The 18,189-nt window shown below is 44.3% G+C and overlaps 1 protein-coding gene across 1 annotated transcript in view; it reads left to right on the top strand.

The window, feature by feature from the left end:
* LOC120945079 (vomeronasal type-2 receptor 26-like) overlaps positions 1-17,729 on the top strand; it is a 29,342-nt gene extending 11,613 nt beyond the window's left edge. The window contains exons 2-4 of the mRNA XM_040358944.1: positions 12,219-12,440; positions 14,628-14,751; positions 16,837-17,729. Of these exons, the coding sequence (XP_040214878.1) occupies positions 12,219-12,440; positions 14,628-14,751; positions 16,837-17,729 (1,239 nt within the window). The remainder of the gene's footprint in view (positions 1-12,218; positions 12,441-14,627; positions 14,752-16,836) is intronic.
* Positions 17,730-18,189: the final 460 nt, after the last annotated feature.

The following is an 18,189-nucleotide window of genomic DNA, read 5'->3' as shown; positions in this document are numbered from 1 at the left end:
CCAGCCCTCGTGCTCGGTATTTCTCCGGACAGGTTCCTCATCGGTCGGCTTCCTCCCATGGGACAAACAGCCCAGGACAACTTGTAAATTGCAGACACGGTCTACCCACCTGGCCCACAGGTAGATTAGTTGCTCCAGACCAACGTGGTCCCAGAACCAGGAACCCTCTAACACACACCCCAGCCAGGAGGGCCACACACGTGGGTGGTGAGACGACTGCCCATGCCGATGGCGGCGGGAACGACGACGCAAAACCAATGGCACCTGCCCCCGAAATAGCTCTCCCCAGCATGCACAGTGAGGTGATCAACCCTCCTGATTGGCTGCCAGAGAGAAGCATCCACACGACCCTGACTTCACTGCTGCCACCTGTTGTCTGGGGGGGGGTGAGAGTCCCCAGACAACAAGCATAGGCACACAGTACAGCCAGAGCTGGAACAGAGGCCCTTAAATTTAGCCAAATAACATGGTCAGAGGAAACTAACTTTCCGACCCCCTCTAAATTTACAGCAACACCTGCTATAAAAGGAGCCAGGCACTACATATGGATTGGAGGTGTTGTATGTTCTATGTTAACCCAATTAAATACAGTATATATCAGGGTGGTCTTATTGTTTTACAGCAGCCCCAGTGTGAGCAGTTGTTGTAGGTGAATTAAGAGCTGGATGTGAGGATGGAGAAGGTAAGTAGGCATTGTGTGTTGTCTTATACTTACAGTGGGGATCGAAAGTTTGGGCACCCCAGGTAAAAACTTGTATTAACCACTTAAGCCCCGGACCAATATGCTGGCTAAAGACCCAAGGGGTTTTTACAGTTCGGGACTGTGTCGCTTTAACAGACAATTGCGCGGTCGTGCGACGTGGTTCCCAAACAAAATTGGCGTCCTTTTTTCCCCACAAATAGAGCTTTCTTTTGGTGGTATTTGATCACCTCGGCGGTTTTTATTTTTTGCGCTATAAACAAAAATAGAGCGAAAATTTTGAAAAAAATTCAATATTTTTTACTTTTTGCTATAATAAATATCCCCCAAAAACATATATAAAAAAAATGTTTTCCTCAGTTTAGGCCGATACGTATTCTTCTACCTATTTTTGGTAAAAAAAATCGCAATAAGCGTTTATCGATTGGTTTGCGCAAAATTTATAGCGTTTACAAAATAGGGGATAGTTTTATTGCATTTTTATTAATTTTTTTTTTTTTACTACTAATGGCGGCGATCAGCGATTTTTTTCATGACTGCGACATTATGGCGGACACTTCGGACAATTTTGACACATTTTTGGGACCATTGTCATTTTCACAGCAAAAAATGCATTTAAATTGCATTCTTTATTGTGAAAATGACAGTTGCAGTTTGGGAGTTAACCACAGGTGGCGCTATAGGATTTAGTGTACACTGTGTGTTTACAACTGTAGGGGGGTGTGGCTGTAGGAATGACGTCATCGATCGAGTCTCCCCTATAAAGGGGATCACTCGATCGATGCAGCGCCATAGTAAAGCACGGGGAAGCCGTGTTTACATACGGCTCTCCCCGTTCTTCAGCTCCGGGGAGCGATCGCGACGGAGCGGCTATAAACAAATAGCCGCGCCGTCGTCCCGGATCGCTCCCCGAGGGAACCCGACCGCCGCGTGTAGGGGGGGGGGGGGGGTCTCGATCGGACCCCCGACCCACGTCTAGGCAGGGACGTACAGGTACGCCCATGTGCCTGTACGTGCCATTCTGCCGACGTATATGTACATGCGGCAGTCGGGAAGTGGTTAATGTGCATAACAAAGCCAAGGAAAGATGGAAAAACCTCCAAAAGGCATCAAATTACAGATTAGACATTCTTATAATATGTCAAAAAAAGTTAGATTATATTTCCATCATTTACACTTTCAAAATTACAGAAAACAGAAAAATGGTGTCTGCAAAAGTTTGGGCACCCTGCAGAATTTATAGTATGCAATGCCCCCTTTGCAAAGCTGAGACCTGCCAGTGTGTCATGGATTGTTCTCAATCTTCGTCTGGGAAGACCAGGTGATGTCAATCTCAAAGACTCATCTGACCTTGCCCCAACAATCAACACCATGGCTTCTTCTAAGCAGTTGTCTAGAAAACTGAAATTGAAAATAGTTGACACTCACAAAGCTGGAGAAGGCTATAAGAAGATAGCAAAGCGTTTTCAGATGTCAATATCCTCTGTTCAGAATGTAATTAAGAAATGGCAGTCATCAGGAACAGTGGAAGTTAAAGCAAGATCTGGAAGACCAAGAAAAGTATCAGGATTGTGGATTGTGAGAAAAGCAATTCAAAACCCACGTTTGACTGCACGATCCCTCCAGAAAGATCTGGCAGACACTGGAGTTGTGGTACACTATTCCACTATAAAGAGATACTTGTACAAATATGGTCTTCATGCAAGAGTCATCAGAAGAAAACCTCTTCTATGTCCTCACCACAAAAATCAGTGTTTGAACTTTGCAAATGAACATATAGACAAGCCTGATGCATTTTGGAAACAAGTTCTGTGGACCGATGAGGTTAAAATAGAACATTTTGGCCGAAATTAGCAAAGGTACGTTTGGAGAAGAAAGGGCACAAAATGTAATAAAAAGAACCTCTGTCCAACTGTGAAGCATGGGGGTGGATCAATCATGCTTTGGGGTTGTATTGCAGCCAGTGGCACAGGGAACATTTCACGAGTAGAAGGAAAAATTGATTCAATAAAATTTCAGCAAATTTTGGATGGTAACTTGATGCCATCTGTGAAAAAGCTGAAGTTAAAGAGAGGATGGCTTCTACAAATGGATAATGATCCTAAACACACCTCAAAATCCACGGGGGATTACATCAAGAGGCGTAAACTGAAGGTTTTGCCATGGCCTTCACAATCTCCTGACCTCAACATAATTGAAAATCTATGGATAGACCTTAAAAGAGCAGTGAGTGACAGACAGCCCAGAAATCTCAAAGAACTGGAAGACTTGTGTAAGGAAGAATGGGCAAAGATACCTCAAACAAGAATTGAAAGACTCTTGGCTGGCTACAAAAAGCGTTTACACGCTGTGATACTTGCCAAAGGGGGCAGTACAAGATATTAACTCTGCATGGTGCCCAAACTTTTGCAGACGCCATTTTTTTTTTTGTTTTCTGTAATTTTAAAAGTGTAAATGATGGAAATAAAAACTAACTTTTTTTTTACATATTATAAGAATGTCTAATCTGTAATTTGATGCCTTTTGGAGATTTTTCCATCTTTCCTTGGGTTCGTTATGCACATTAATACAAATTTTTACCTGGGGTGCCCAAACTTTCGATCCCCACTGTAGATCTCTATGATACAAATTCAAGTACTTTTTTATTATAACAAAAAATACAATTATAATAAAGAGATCTTTGTGTGTCATTTATATATTACATGTCTCATCTTTTTTATTGTTTGAATAATAACATCCCATTAAAATGTTCCCCAACATCTTACCCAGATCATGTATCAAGTCACTGACACTCGTGGACAAATGTTTCCAGCTTTATTCCGTATGACCCCAGGCGATCGGGTCTGTTATGCCACTATTATAAAATTTCTGCAGCATTGTGGGTGGAATTGGGTTGGAATATTATCATCACATGATGGCAGCGGTGATGAGGAATCCCAAGAAATGAGCAAGATGATGAGCCAACATGGGATCTGCACAGAATACATCCTTCAAATCACTCCACATATTGAAAATGATATTAAAAAAATAAAGACAATTAGTGAATCAGCAGCTAAAGTTGTCATAGTGTGTGGAACTTCCACTGAGCACTTTTTTGAATTTGCTTCCTATATGCATTATCATATAAATTATATCACCTTTATTTTCCCGCCATCTTGGAATAAACTAAGTAATACATACAACGGTGACAATAAACCAATTAACTGCAGCTTCATATTTCTATGGCCACAAATAAAAAACATGAATTTCAATATTTATGGGCAATATGTCAACTTCTCCAGCTGCTTAACTGACCCAATACTGGAAGATATATGGATTAATTGGTATCGTTGCCTTTCCCCAAACACACACAAAAATGACTATTTTGAATTAGTCATTGGGTTATCTCTTTGTACAGGTGTAAAAGATGTTTCACTCATATTTCCATATTATACATCTATACCTTCCTATGCATACAGGGCTGTATATGTTCTGGTCAGAGCTCTACATGATATGTACATGATGAACAATAAATCTGATCAAAATGGATTCCAGCACATAGTGAGTTAGATAATAAGGCCCAGATTCACGTACAGCTGCGTATCTTTGTGCGGGCGTAGCGCATCTCATATGTGCTACGCCGACGTAACATAAAGAGGCAAGGCCAGTATTCACAAAGCACTTGCTCCCTAAGTTACGGCGGCGTAGCGTAAATGGGCCGGTGTAAGCCCGCCTAATTCAAAGTAGGCAGGTAGTGGGCGTGATGTATTAAAATAAAGCCCATGTAAATGAAGGGCCGAACAAACGGCACATGTGCGCGCATGCTCAGCAGGGCCCTGTGCCCCCCACCCCAAAGCACCTTGTCCCTATGTTGATGAGGACAAGGGCCTCTTCCCATCAACCCTGGCTGTTGGTTGTTAGGGTCTGCGGGCAGGGGGCTTATCAGAATTTGGAAAATAACTTCTTCTCCCCGCTCCGGCACTTCTGCACGCTCTCTCCAGCTCGTCTGTTTCCTACGCTGATGTCTTCTAGTCCTCTCCAGTTCTTCTCCACTCTCCGGCTCTTCTCCGCTCTCTCCGGTTCTTCTCCCTCTGTCCGCTGTCTTCTGCTCTTTTGCTCGCTCTTATGCCTGGTCTTCTCCTCTGTCTGCTCCCTCTGTTCTTCTTCCAATTTTGACTCTTTGTGCCGGCGTAGCACATCTTATATGCGCTACGCCGACGTAACATAAAGAGGCAAGGCCAGTATTCACAAAGCACTTGCTCCCTAAGTTACGGCGGCGTATCGTAAATGGGCCGGCGTAAGCCCACCTAATTCAAAGTAGGCAGGTCGTGGGCGTGATGTATTGAAATAAAGCCCATGTAAATGAAGGGCTGAACGAACGGCGCATGTGCGCGCATGCTCAGAATCACGTTGCATATACTCCCTAAGATACGACGGCTCAACACCTTCGACGTGAGCGTAACCTACGCCCAGCCCCATTCACGTACGACTTACGCAAACGACATAAAATCCGACGGCTGTTCCGACATCCATACCCTAACATGACTTACCCCTGCTTTATGAGGCTTAACTTTACGCCGGCCGTACGCCTTAGGTAAACGGTGTAGATTACAGCGACGGGCGTAAGTACGTTCGTGAATCGGCGTATCTAGGTCATTTGCATATTCGACGCCTAAATCAATGGAAGCACCCCTTGCGGCCAGCGTAAATATGCGCCCAAGATACGACGGCGTAGGAGACTTACGTCGGTCGTATCAAGCCAAAATTCAGGCGTATCTTGTTTGCTGAATAAGGAGCATAGATACGACGGCGCATCCGTGGACTTACGCAGCGTATCAGAAGATACGTCGGCGTAAGTCCTTTCTGAATCTGGCCCCATGTGTTTATATTACTATGATCCTATATTATATTATATAATAATTATGTGAATGGGCAACCATCTCCACCCTCCCTCTCACTGTCTGTAATCAGAAAAATTCAAATCACCTAAATGTTTTATTATTTTTTTTAGGCCGGTTCACACTGATACAACACTACGGTCGTACTACTTTGGATCCGACTTTGCCCTGTGACTTGAAGTCCGACATGTGTTCGACTTCAATGAACAAGGATCCGACTTCAATCCCCAACAATACCAGGCACTGTGTCTGGTATGAATCTATATGGGGAACTCCACACAAAATGTAAAAAAAAAGTGATGGGTTCCCCCTGTAAGAGCATACCAGGCCCTTTCGTCTGGTATTATTTTTAAGAAGAACCCCTATGCCGAAAAAACGACATGGGGGTCATCCCAAAATCCATACCAGATCATTATCTGAGCACACAGCTCGGCAGGTCAGGAAAGGGGGTGGGGACGAGCGAGCGCTTTCCCCCCTCCTAAACCGTACCAGGCAGCACGCCCTCAAAATGGGGGGGGGTGTGCTTTAGGGCAGCAGGGCCCTGCGCCCCCCACCCCAAAGCATCTTGTCCCTATGTTGATGAGGACAAGGGCCTTTTCCCGACAACCCTGGCTGTTGATTGTCGGGTCTGCGGGCAGGGGGCTTATCAGAATCTGGAACAGATTCCTTGTTCCAGATTCTGATGATTCCCTGTTCCCCTTTAACAGATCCCGGCCCCCCACCATATGTGAATGAGTATTTTAGTACATTGTACCCCTACCCATTTACCTGAAAAAAAATGACAAAAATAAAACAATGTTTTTTAAAGTAATTTATTAAGCAGTGTTGGGTGCTCTTTTCCGACTTCTTCTCCCCGCTCCGGCACTTCTCCATGCTCTCTCCAGCTCTTCTGTCTCCTCCGCTGATGTCTTCTAGTCCTCTCCGGTTCTTCTCCCCTCTCCTGCTCCTCTCCGCTCTCTCCGGTTCTTCTCCTTCTGTCTGCTGTCTAGCTGCCGGGTCTCCTCCGCTGTCTTCTGCTCTTTTGCTCGCTCTTATGCCCGGTCTTCTCCGCTGTCTGCTCCCTCTGTTCTTCTTCCAATTTTGACTCCAGACACAGTGCCTGGTATTGTCGGGGACCAAAGTCAGATCACTGTTCATTGAAGTCCAATGCATGTCGGACTTCAAGTCAGAGAGCAAAGTCGGATCCAAATTGGTACAACTGTTGTGTCATACCAGTGTGAACCCGGCCTAAAGGGAATTACAGACTGGAATCGTTCAGCAGACTGGACTGGAACTAGGAACAGACAGGAACCATTCAGCAGACTGGAGAAGACTGGATGGTCAGACAGGCCGGGTCGATTATCAGGCGGTCGGCGAAGTACAGAGGTGCAGACAGAAGGGTGGTCAGAACAGGCCATGGATCAGGTGCAGGCGGATGGCTGGAATAGTCACAGGTAAGCCGGGGTCTTTCACAGGTCAAGTCACAGATAAGGTTTCAGATACACAAACGCTATAGAGCAGACAGCGGCGAGAGAGGCCGGCTTAAATAACCCGCCTGGCTCCAACAGGGGTGTGCACACGAGCACACACATGCAGCCGCGATCGGGAACCACAGAGTCTGAGGCGCCTGTTTCTGGCAGGATCTTAATGACACTCCCTGACCAGTTTTCTTCTTGTCTTTTTATCAATTTTGGAGAGATGTCCAGTTCTTGGTAATGTCACTGTTGTGCCATATTTTCTCCACTTGATGATGACTGTCTTCACTGTGTTCCATGGTATATCTAATGCCTTGGAAATTCTTTTGTACCCTTCTCCTGACTGATACCTTTTAACAATGAGATCCCTCTGATGCTTTGGAAGCTCTCTGAGGACCATGGCTTTTGCTGTAGGATGCGACTAAAAAAAAAACTGGAGAGCTTGCACATAGGTAATCCAGTCCGATGTAAGGTACAGCTTGTACAGAAACAGAAAGGATTTCCGTGCAGGGCTAGAAAACACAACCCCCCCCCCCCCCCCAAAAAAAAAGACCACAAAAAAATGTAAGCCTCCTGGCTAATACATAGACCTCACTAGGTCTACTCCAGTCCTGCAGACATGTTTCCTCACAGGAACATTACCCAGGTAAGGCAAATTATACCCCAGGTGGGGAGCAAGGTGTGGCCAGACCTCAACCTCATGAAACTAAAAATTCTGTGTGACAGATACACACATTTGACAGGGCTGTCTGTCACATACCAACCCCCCTGCCCTTTTTGTTTGGACCCGTGGGTAGAGTTGAGCGGACACCTGGATGTTCGGGTTCGGCCGAACTTCGGAAAAAAGTCCGGGTTCGGGACCCGAACTTGATCCGAACTTGACCCCGAATAATATGATTTCTGTAGCAGGACAGTCTGACTCCTATCTAATTCTCTCCCTCAGATCAGATCAGCAGCAGCCTTTCCCTACCCTATCTAAAGCAGAGTGACAAGCTGTGCTATGTCCCTCTAGCTTATATAGAGTCTGGGTCACATGCTGGGTCACATGCTGCACTGGCCAATCACAGCCATGCCATTAGTAGGCATGGCTGTGATGGCTTCTAGGTCACAGGAGTAAAACAAATGGTGATTGGCTGCCCTGCAGCGCGCCATTACATTGCCGAACACCGGACCCGAACCCGAACTCACAGCAAATTGTTCGGGTTTGGGTACAAAAAAAACAAAAGTCCGTACCGAACCCGAACTTTACAGTTCGGGTTCGCTCAACCCTACCCGTGGGTTTTCAGCTATGAAACAGTGAGTTCTCGAAAGAGCATCTACATTCTTCTAGTTAAAACCAGCCCTGTGCTCAACTTCTTGGAGCGCCAGGAATCAACAGGTAACCCTTGCATTATGTTCCTTGGACTGGGCCATCCATTTTAACCACTTCAATACTGGGCACTTATACACCCTTCCTGCCCAGACCACTCTTGGACTTTGAATTACTCAGTCATGCAACACTGTACCCAAACAACATTTTTATATATTTTTTCACACAAATAGAGCTTTCATTTGGTGGTATTTAATCACCATTGGATTTTTTATTGTTTGCGACATAAGTGAAAAAAGAGTGAACATTTTGAAAAAATAAACACTTTTTTTAGTTTCTATGATAAAGTTTTGCAAATAAGTAGTTTTTGTTAAAAAATTTGGGCCACAATTTATACTGCTGCATATCTTTGGTAAAACAATAACACCTGATGTACTGATGGCCTATCTAATTTCTTGAGGTCCTAAAACGCCAGGAAAGTACAAATACCCCCAAATGACCCCTTTTTGAAAAGTAGACAGTCCAAGGTATTTAGTAAGAGGCATAGTAAGTTTTTTGAAGTTGTAATTTTTTCCCACAATTCTTGGGAACTTTAAGAATTTTTATTTTATTTTATTTTTTACACAAAATTGTCATAATAATGTAATTTCTCACACAGAGCATATGCATTCTTCCAATTACACCCCAAAATACGATCTGCTACTCATCTCAAATATGGTGATACTACTTTTGTGAGACTTTTCCACAGCCTGGCCACATACATAGGCCCAACATGCAGGGAGCACTGTCAGGCATTCTAGGAGCATAAATTACAACTCTAATTTCCTAATGACCTATTACACTTTTGAAGGCCCTGGAGCACCAGGACAATAGAATTACCCATAAAATGACCCCATTTTGGAAAGCAAACACCCCAACGTATAATCTATGAGGCATTATGAGTCTTTTAAAAGTTTCATTTTTTTTCCACAAGTCTTTCCAAACGTGAAAAGAAAATGAAAACATTTTTTTTTTTACACAAAGTTGTCATTTTATAAGATATTTCTAACACTTAGCATGTACATCGCAACAATTACACCCTAAAATATATTCTGCTACTCCTCATGTGTGAGACTTTTACACAGCCTGGCCACATAGAGAGGTCCAACATTGAAGTAGTACCTTCAGCGTAATAATTACCCACAAAATTACCCCATTTTGGAAAGCAAACCCACCAACGTATATTCTGTGAGGCATGGGCTGCAGATAGGTACTCTGGTACTCTGAGGGGCTGGAGACAGGTACTCGGGTAAAATGTGAAAAAAGAGTTGAAGAAGCTGCAGAGAGGATCAGGTAAAGTAGAATATTGGGGGGGGGGGGGATTTCTTGTCTCCATATTTCCTGACCACAATTGTTTTCCCATGGTCTCAGTTTTTGCTAACTAAAATTGGTATGTTTCAACTTGTTTAGTAGAAAGTTAAATTTCAAACATGTCCTTCAGGGAAATATATTACAAAACAAAAATCACCCACACGGTCGGAATTTCCGATGGAAAAAGTCAGATGGAATTTTTTCAACGGATATTCCGACAGTGTGTATGCCCCATCAGACTTTTTCCATCGGAAATTCTGATGGACTTAGAAAGAGAAAAAAATTATATCTGAAATTTCATTTGTCTGTATGTAATTCTGACGGAGAAAAAAACATGCATGCATGGAAACAGTTAGACGAATGCTCAGAAGCATTGAACTTAATTTTTCTAGGCTCGTCGTAGTGTTGTACGTCACTGCGTCTTTGACGGTCGGAGTTTGGTGTGTCCATGTGTATGAAAGACAGCTTGAGCGGAATTCCGTCGGAAAAACCAGTCGAAGTTTACTCCGACGGAAAAACCGTTCGTGTGTATGCGGCATAAGGCTTCCTGCATACCAGAAGCTAAAAACTGCCAAAGAAAAACGCTGGGTAAAAACAGCTTATATTTTAGAATTTTTTTTTCCAGCATTTAGCACCATTTAGCACAATGTGTAAGCTTTGTTTAGTAGTGTCAGCGTTAAGGAGTGGGGTCGTCCAAATCCATACCAGAAACTTATTCGAGCATACAGCCTAGAAGGCCAGGAAAAATGGGGACGAGTGAGTGACCCCCTCCTAAATCATACCAGGCCACCTGCCCTCAACATGGGGGGTGCTTTGGGGTAGGGGGCTCCCCCCCCAAAGAACCTTGTCCACATCTTGATGAGGACAAGGGCCTCTTTCCCACAACCCTGGCCAGTGGTTGTGGGGGGTTTCCTGGCCTGCCGGGCTGTATGCTTGGATAGAGGTCTAGTATGGATTTTGGGAAGGGGGCATCATGCCTTTTGTTTTAAATTTTGGTATGGGGTCCCCTTATAATCTGTACCAGAGCCTGGTATGGATTGGGGGGATGCTTGTTATTAATTGTTTTATTGCTGGCAATTGACAATTTTGTTGACAATTAGCTGTCAGCAGGGAATCCCGCTGCCAGCTAATGACTCATCTGCTGTTAAGGGCCTTGGGGGCTGGCTTGCCAGCCTGCTCCTTAACAACCAGCTAGTCACTGGTTGTTAAGGACACCGGCGGGCTCCACTTTGAATTTTTTTTATATATGTAGCGCCCTGTTCCCATTGATCAGGTGCTATGCTATTATTGGGTGTCTGGGCCGATAGTTGGCTCAGACTTTAATGATTTATGTTAAATCAGCCTCTGTTCCTTCTGTGGCTGTGTCTGAAAGGCTTTTCCCACTGTTGCCTGTAGGTGGCGATACCACCACAAGCCTATGTTGGAACATGGGCAGGCTATGGTGTATTGAGTGTCTTTTACCGGGACCAGCCCAGTGGGAGTGGTTTCCCTGCTGGGCATGCTGGGAAAGGGTACTTAAGGGGCAGACGCCAATTTTTGGGGTCCTTCGCCTGGTGGCCCTCCTGGCGCGAGGTACGTGTCGTTGTATTATCCAGTCTCTGGGCCACGTTGGCCCGAGGCTGCCTTTCTATCAAGTAGGCTGGCTATCCTGGCTGGGGCCTATAACTGCAAAGAGATCCCAAGCTGTCCCAAGCTGTCCGTCTACTAGAGGAAGCTACTTAATGGAGGAAACCAGGGGAGGACCTGCCCAGGAGGATACCAAGCGGAAGGCTAATGTATCGGGATAGGTCTGGTGATCCTATTGGGTCGGCTTAAAGGCTCTTTAACTATATGGCTGGAAGTTCGGGTGTTAAAATCCTGTGGCAGAGGATTCCGGACTGTTCGTTTTGCTCATAACCAGTCTGTGGCAGAGACTGTTGCTGATTATTGTCCGTGCATCATTCCGGCTGCTAGGCCAGGTGAGAGGGGTCTATCCGGGTGAGCAATACCAGGAAGTGGTAAATGATTATTGGGACTTAAACGTTTTTCTTCAGTGATCTGTACTGTGCACCTGAAACTTACCCCCCCCCCCCTTTCATTCTACTACTTTCCTGCAATTTAAGAGAAAAATAAAACCTAACAGCTTAAGGTTTTACGTCTCGTGTGGACATTGGAGTTCTTTACAGACTGTCTTCCCCTAGACAACGAATATTGACGTAACGTGCAAGACCCAAAACTAACCAGAAGCTCTTACCGGGGTATATATATATATATATATATATATATATATACAAATCTGAAAATAAAATGAATGAATGATGATTCTCTGGATTATTGGGTCTGGGGATTCTTTTCATATCAGAGAGATAGAAGCATTGCAAGAGAATCAGAAAATAAAGAATGAGTGATTCTCCTAAACCAATCATTCCTATTCACATTTCTAGAAATGCCATTGAATCTGACCATTTTGTATTTTTTCAGCAAACTTTTATTATAGAACTCCTATAACTGTATATAATAATGTGTGTATTTCTGTCTTCCATGAAAAGCTGCACAAATATGTGAGAAATGTTCATTACACGGACCCAACCGGAGCCAAGATGTACTTTAATGAGAGGAATGAAATTCCGTCTGATCTTATTTTAGAAAGTTTGATTGTTATGAAAGATATAGATTTGTATTATGAACCAATTGCCACTATTCGAGGCCCAGACTTTATGCCTGAAATGTTTCCCAATATGAGTGATCCCAACATCTGGAAAAGTGGCAAAGTAAGAAAATGTGACATTTCACTACATGGGCTGGGTATAACAAGATGTCCGCTACCGCCTTCTGACTGGAGGCTTACTGTGGCTGAGTGCAGGGTGTACCAAGATGGACGTTGCAGTGTTCTGACAGATCGGTTTTGATCAGGTCTCCGATGTAAATGTCACTTTCGTTACCAAATCTGATGGGCTGCCAATTCTGATGGAACACCTGTAATTTGACTTTGGAAAATAGCGGCTGTGCCCCACGCCCCGTGCCCCTGCCCCGGCCAGCTTATCTGCCAGCATGTTGTTGACTCCCTCTGTCTTCTCTTTGCCCACTGACTTTCGGGAGTGATGCCTCTTTGTTTCTGGAGGTATCAGATCACGTATCGGCACATTTGCAGTGCAAGTACTCGTGCAAATGCTTGGTATCAGCACCGATACCAGTATCGGTGCAACCCTAGTCTTTACACTTCTCCACTCCACGCTAATATCTTCATACTCCAATGTGTTTAAAAGATATGTTCACCTTTTGCTAAAAATAATAAATGCACATTTTTTTGCAGGTAAAAAAAATTGCATTTATTATTTTATATTGCAGGAGCTTGTAACCCGGGAACAACCCAGTGGGAGTGGTTTCCCCACTGTGATCAGCACATCACTGGTGCTATGCAGGTCACCTGCAGACCTGTCAGTATATATACTGACAGGAAGAATCAATGAACTACCACAATACTCACAAGACTATCTATGAGGCCCCGTACACACGACCAGTTTCCTCGGCAGAATTCAGCTTCCGACCGAGTTTGTGGCTGAATTCTGCCGAGAAACCCGGCCGTGTGTACACTTTCGGCCGAGGAAGCCGACGAGGAGCTCGACGAGGAAATAGAAAACATGTTCTCTATTTCCTCGTTGTTCTATGGGAGCTCTCGGCCCGCCGAGCTCCTCGGCGGCTTCAGGGCTGAACTGGCCGAGGAACTCGATGTGTTTGGCACGTCGAGTTCCTCGGCCGTGTGTACGAGGCCTCAGTGATGTGGTAAGGCGGGCAGGGCCCTGCACAGCCATGTTTTTTTTTTAATTGACAGGTAGCGGGGGGGGGGTTATCTTGTGCACAGAAAGGTTTTGTGTGACAATGGCCCAATCTGCTGTCCACTCTTCAGGAGGGAACGTTAACACACATGTCATCCTCAGTAACCCCAAGAACTCCTTAGCCTGAGAAAGGACCCTGGAATTTGTGGTATCAAGGAGAGGGATGATTACTGTATGGCAACCCCCCTTGGATTAACGGGGGAAAGTTGCAGAGGTCATCTTGCAAAATGTATAACAACTGGAGGGCGTACTGTGGAGGAACCTGTCAACCTCCTTTCCAGGAGCTGGTAGCATACCATCTCAAGGACAATATAGTTTGGATCCTGTTGTTGTTTAAGAGGAACATCGGCTGAGAGACATCCAAAACATTTTTCTCTACCCAGTAATGAGGGCTTTTCACTTCCAGTAGCTTTTGGCAGTGGTTGCATCAAATGGTGGGAGATTACATGGGGTCAAGGGTGGATATGGACACCCTTCCATCATCCAACCCCTTTGATTATTGAGTAGCAAAGATGGACCACCGGCCAGAGCTTGTCCAGTATGTGGTAGAGCTTCTGGGATTCCCTGCAGTTAGAATCCTCTCTGAACATTTAGTGCTGTGGGTGGCTTTGTAGCAGACAAAAGAGTGTGTTGAGAGGTTTTCATTTGTTAAAATTAACCAGTCCTGAATAAGCGGCATTGGTAGTTGTCACTCATCCAGAACTGTCCTAAGAACAGATCTGGCCAAGAACAGGACAGGTTAGTTACCAGCGAATGTTGTGCTTTGAGCGCCTCAAAATTGAAAGCCCTAGCAACATAAAATTAAAATGTAAAAATAAGAAAAAAATTATAATACATCCCAAAACACCCCTTGAAACCAAAACTCTCTATTTTTATAGGAACATGAAAAAAAAAAAGTTTAACATAAAATAGAGGCCCTCTCAACATACGATAGAAAATCAATAAACACCCTAAATGAAAGAAAAACTCAAAATACCGACCCCTGAATGGATCTCAGAACTGAAAAACTCACCTTGAATCCATGGGAGAGGAAAACCTGAACCTCATTCCTATTTGTATCAGATTGTATGTGGAGTATATGGACATTTCCATAATAATAATAATAATAATATCTGATTTCAGGTTCCGGTATCTCGGTGCTCAGATCCCTGTTTACCTGACAGCAGAAAAAAGTTTGGATCTTCCATCCATAAATGCTGCTATGAGTGCGTCCGATGTCCAGAAGGAGAGATCTCCAATATTTCCGGTTTGTACTCGTTAGCAAATTATTGTTGGACTGGTCAGAAGTTTCCGATGTAGTTAAAGTGACAGGAAAAAAATATATGAAGTAAATCTCTGTAATGTGTGCACATTTTCCCATGTTTTATCACTTTAAAGACCCTGCAAGTGCACCTGTACCTGTTGATTCTCCCAGAAATTAATTTTGTGTCTGAATCCTGTTGTTGGCTGACAACACACAGGGGTTTGTAGACTGGAAATGTGGGATCCCGGGTGTTCCAGAGTAGAAGGAACATCTGTCATGGAATGGAGCAGGGATGTATCTGTACCCTTTCAGACTACCAAGTGCAGTGGATACACTCACTGATAAGTAGCACAGATCCTATGAAGCTTCTCTAAAAGGAGTTCCTGGAACGTCCGCCATCGTAGAGTATACCTGGACAGATCTTGAAGGGTTTGCAAGGTCGCTCCATCAGCGTTAATCCTTTGCTTTTGTCAAGCCTTATAGATCACTGTGGCATAAAATATTGTGAGGGTGACTGGGGTTTGAGGTCTTGAGACCCAATGTCTTATGGATTCTGTTCACTTCTATATCCTTGGTTAAACATCTCCCAGGAGCTGACTTAGGCTCCACTGTGTTGGATATTCTAAGTCTGAGAAAGTAGTAGCCTTTGGCAGACCCCAGATCATGATAGTGTTCCTCCTGTTGCAGTCTTCTAGATCTTCAATATATAGCTGCATGTGTGCCAGATAGGTAAGTGCAGAGAAGCGTTGGCTTTCAGCAGCTTGTAGTCCATGTGTGGTGTCAATGATAGAGGATTCCACACAGACTAGTCTCCCTGACAGTTGGGAGGACAATGTGCTTATGAAAAGAAAATTCCAACCATTCAGCTAGAGCATCAAAGTCCCCCTTAGTTGGCAGGTATTTTAGCAGCTCTCTGAGCTGAGTTGTTAAAGCGGATGTGCCACGGGGAAAAAATATTAAAAGCCAGCAGCTACAAATACTGCAGCTGCTGACTTTTAATATTAGGACACTTACCTGTCCTGGAGTCCAGCGCTGATCGCAGCAGAGCACGAGCGATCGCTCGTCTCTCTGCTGCTCCCCCCGCCATCCACGCTGAGGGAACCAGGAAGTGAAGCGCTGCGGCTTCACTGCCCGGTTCCCTACGGCGCATGCGCGAGTCGCGCTGCGCCCGCCGATTGGCTCACACGCTGTGTGCTGGGAGCCGAGTATTCCCAGCACACAACGGGCGACAGACGGGAAGTCAGAAAAACCCGTCTTTCGCCCGTAGCGTGTGGCCGGAAGTGGGTGCAAATACCTGTCTTTAGACAGGTATCTGCACCCCCTCCCCCCTGAAAGGTGTCAAATGTGACACCGGAGGGGGGGCGGGTTCCGATCAGCGGGACTCCACTTTAGGGTGGAGAACCGCTTTAAGCCAGTACATCAAAGGAGGAAGGCAGATGTGTCTGGCTTATGTAATATTGGGAGTCCTCCACACCCAGCATTATCACAGGAGAAGGGGCATCCAGCAGTTGGGCTCTGTCTGGTAGAAGAGGGCTATTAGGCACCATATGGGATATAGCCACGGCCATAACACATTTCCTCTGCATTCCTTTTTTCTTTTATTTCCCCACTTGCCAATATGGCAGTCTCCACATATAGGAGTTCAATTGTGTGATCTATATATTGTAAGATGGGGGTGATCAGACTCCAGAGGTAGGTGCGTTTTCAAGGCCTCTGATGATATTTTTCTGCGATGAAACATGTCAGGCTGACCGATGCAAGTACGCTGAAAGCCGCGGAATTTATACATGATGATGTCTGTTCTTTACACCTGTAAGTAGACTACAATAAAATATTGCTTTTTTTTACCTTACGGGCTACACTATTATTGCCTTTTCCTTCTATGTGGTAACATCTTGTTGGTGAATGCATATCCTATCCATATATATATATATATATGTTATATTCTTTTAAATATGTATCTTCTTTTACTCTCCCACAATACACTGATGAAAACGCCATTATTATCTGTGAAAAAACATAAGACAATTTATTTCCTCAGAAGCTCTGACCCAGATACTCATTGTGTTTGTATTCTTCTTCCTGCAGACAGTGAAAACTGCATGAAATGTCCTGATGATGAATGGCCAAATGAGAAGAAGGATCTGTGTGTTCCAAAATGGATGGAATTTCTCTCCTACACTGATGATCCCATTGTTGCAGTATTTTCAGCTGTCTCCATCCTCTGTTGTCTTCTGACTGGTTTAATATTGGGGATATTTATACATTACCGGGACACCCCCATTGTTAAAGCTAATAACCGGAACCTGAGCTATCTTCTCCTGGTCTCCATCATGTTGAGCTTCCTCTGTGTCTTCTTGTTCCTCGGACGTCCAGTAGATATAACCTGCATGCTGCGTGTCACCTCTTTTGGAGTCATCTTCTCAGTTGCTGTCTCTTCTCTACTTGCCAAAAGTATCATGGTGTGTATTGCTTTTAAAGCCACCAAACCTGGGAGTCCCTGGAGGAAATGGATGGGAGGCAAACTGCCCAATTGTATCATTTGTGTCTTCTCACTGGTTCAAGTCATAATCTGTGTCTCTTGGTTGTCTATTTCTCCTCCCTTCCAGGATCAGGACACTCACTCTTATCAGGGGAAGATCATCATTCAGTGTAATGAGGGTTCAGTTATCGGCTTCTACTCTGTCCTGGGATATATGGGGCTTCTGGCAGCTGTGAGCTTCATTATAGCTTTTTTAGCCAGGACATTACCGGACAGTTTTAATGAGGCCAAGTACATCACCTTCAGCATGCTGGTGTTCTGCAGTGTCTGGATTGCCATGATCCCGGCCTATCTGAGCACCAGAGGGAAATACATGGTGGCTGTGGAGGTTTTTGCTGTAATGGCATCAAGTATTGGACTTCTTGGCTGTATATTTTTCCACAAATGTTACATAATTCTGTTCAGACCTGGCCTGAATATAAAAATAGTTATCCGCTAATATTTATGGAGGAACACTGGGTTACCAGTAGTTATAGTTTTATAGAGTTGTAACTTTATTGTTAATTTTAGTATTTTGTTAGCGTATTGAAAATGAATATGGTTAAAATTAAACATTAAATACTTACCTCTCCAGTAGACGATGAGTCAAATTTTTGCTCTCTTGAAGAACTAAAGAAAAAACGCCGGTATCTGACACTTTGGGTTTGTTGGAAACCTTGTCCCCTGCTGGGTGTAGTGGTTCTTCCCACCGGCTGTTACATCACTACAGAACAAAGTAGTCACTTAGTGAGGAGGAACCACAGAGTCCAGAGGGGAAAAAAAAAACATCACAAAGTGTCAGATACCAGCACCACCCATCACTCTTCAAGATGGTAAAAGTTTCACTCACCACCCCCCAGAAAGGTAAATATTTTACATTAAACAATATGATACGCTGCCCGTAAGGTCATTTTTTTGTG

The sequence above is a fragment of the Rana temporaria genome, chromosome 1 (genome assembly GCF_905171775.1).
Source record: "Rana temporaria chromosome 1, aRanTem1.1, whole genome shotgun sequence".
NCBI classification, from domain to species: domain Eukaryota; kingdom Metazoa; phylum Chordata; class Amphibia; order Anura; family Ranidae; genus Rana; species Rana temporaria.
The sequence above is the reverse complement of the archived record's forward strand: the minus strand, read 5'-3'. Positions and strand labels throughout refer to the sequence as shown.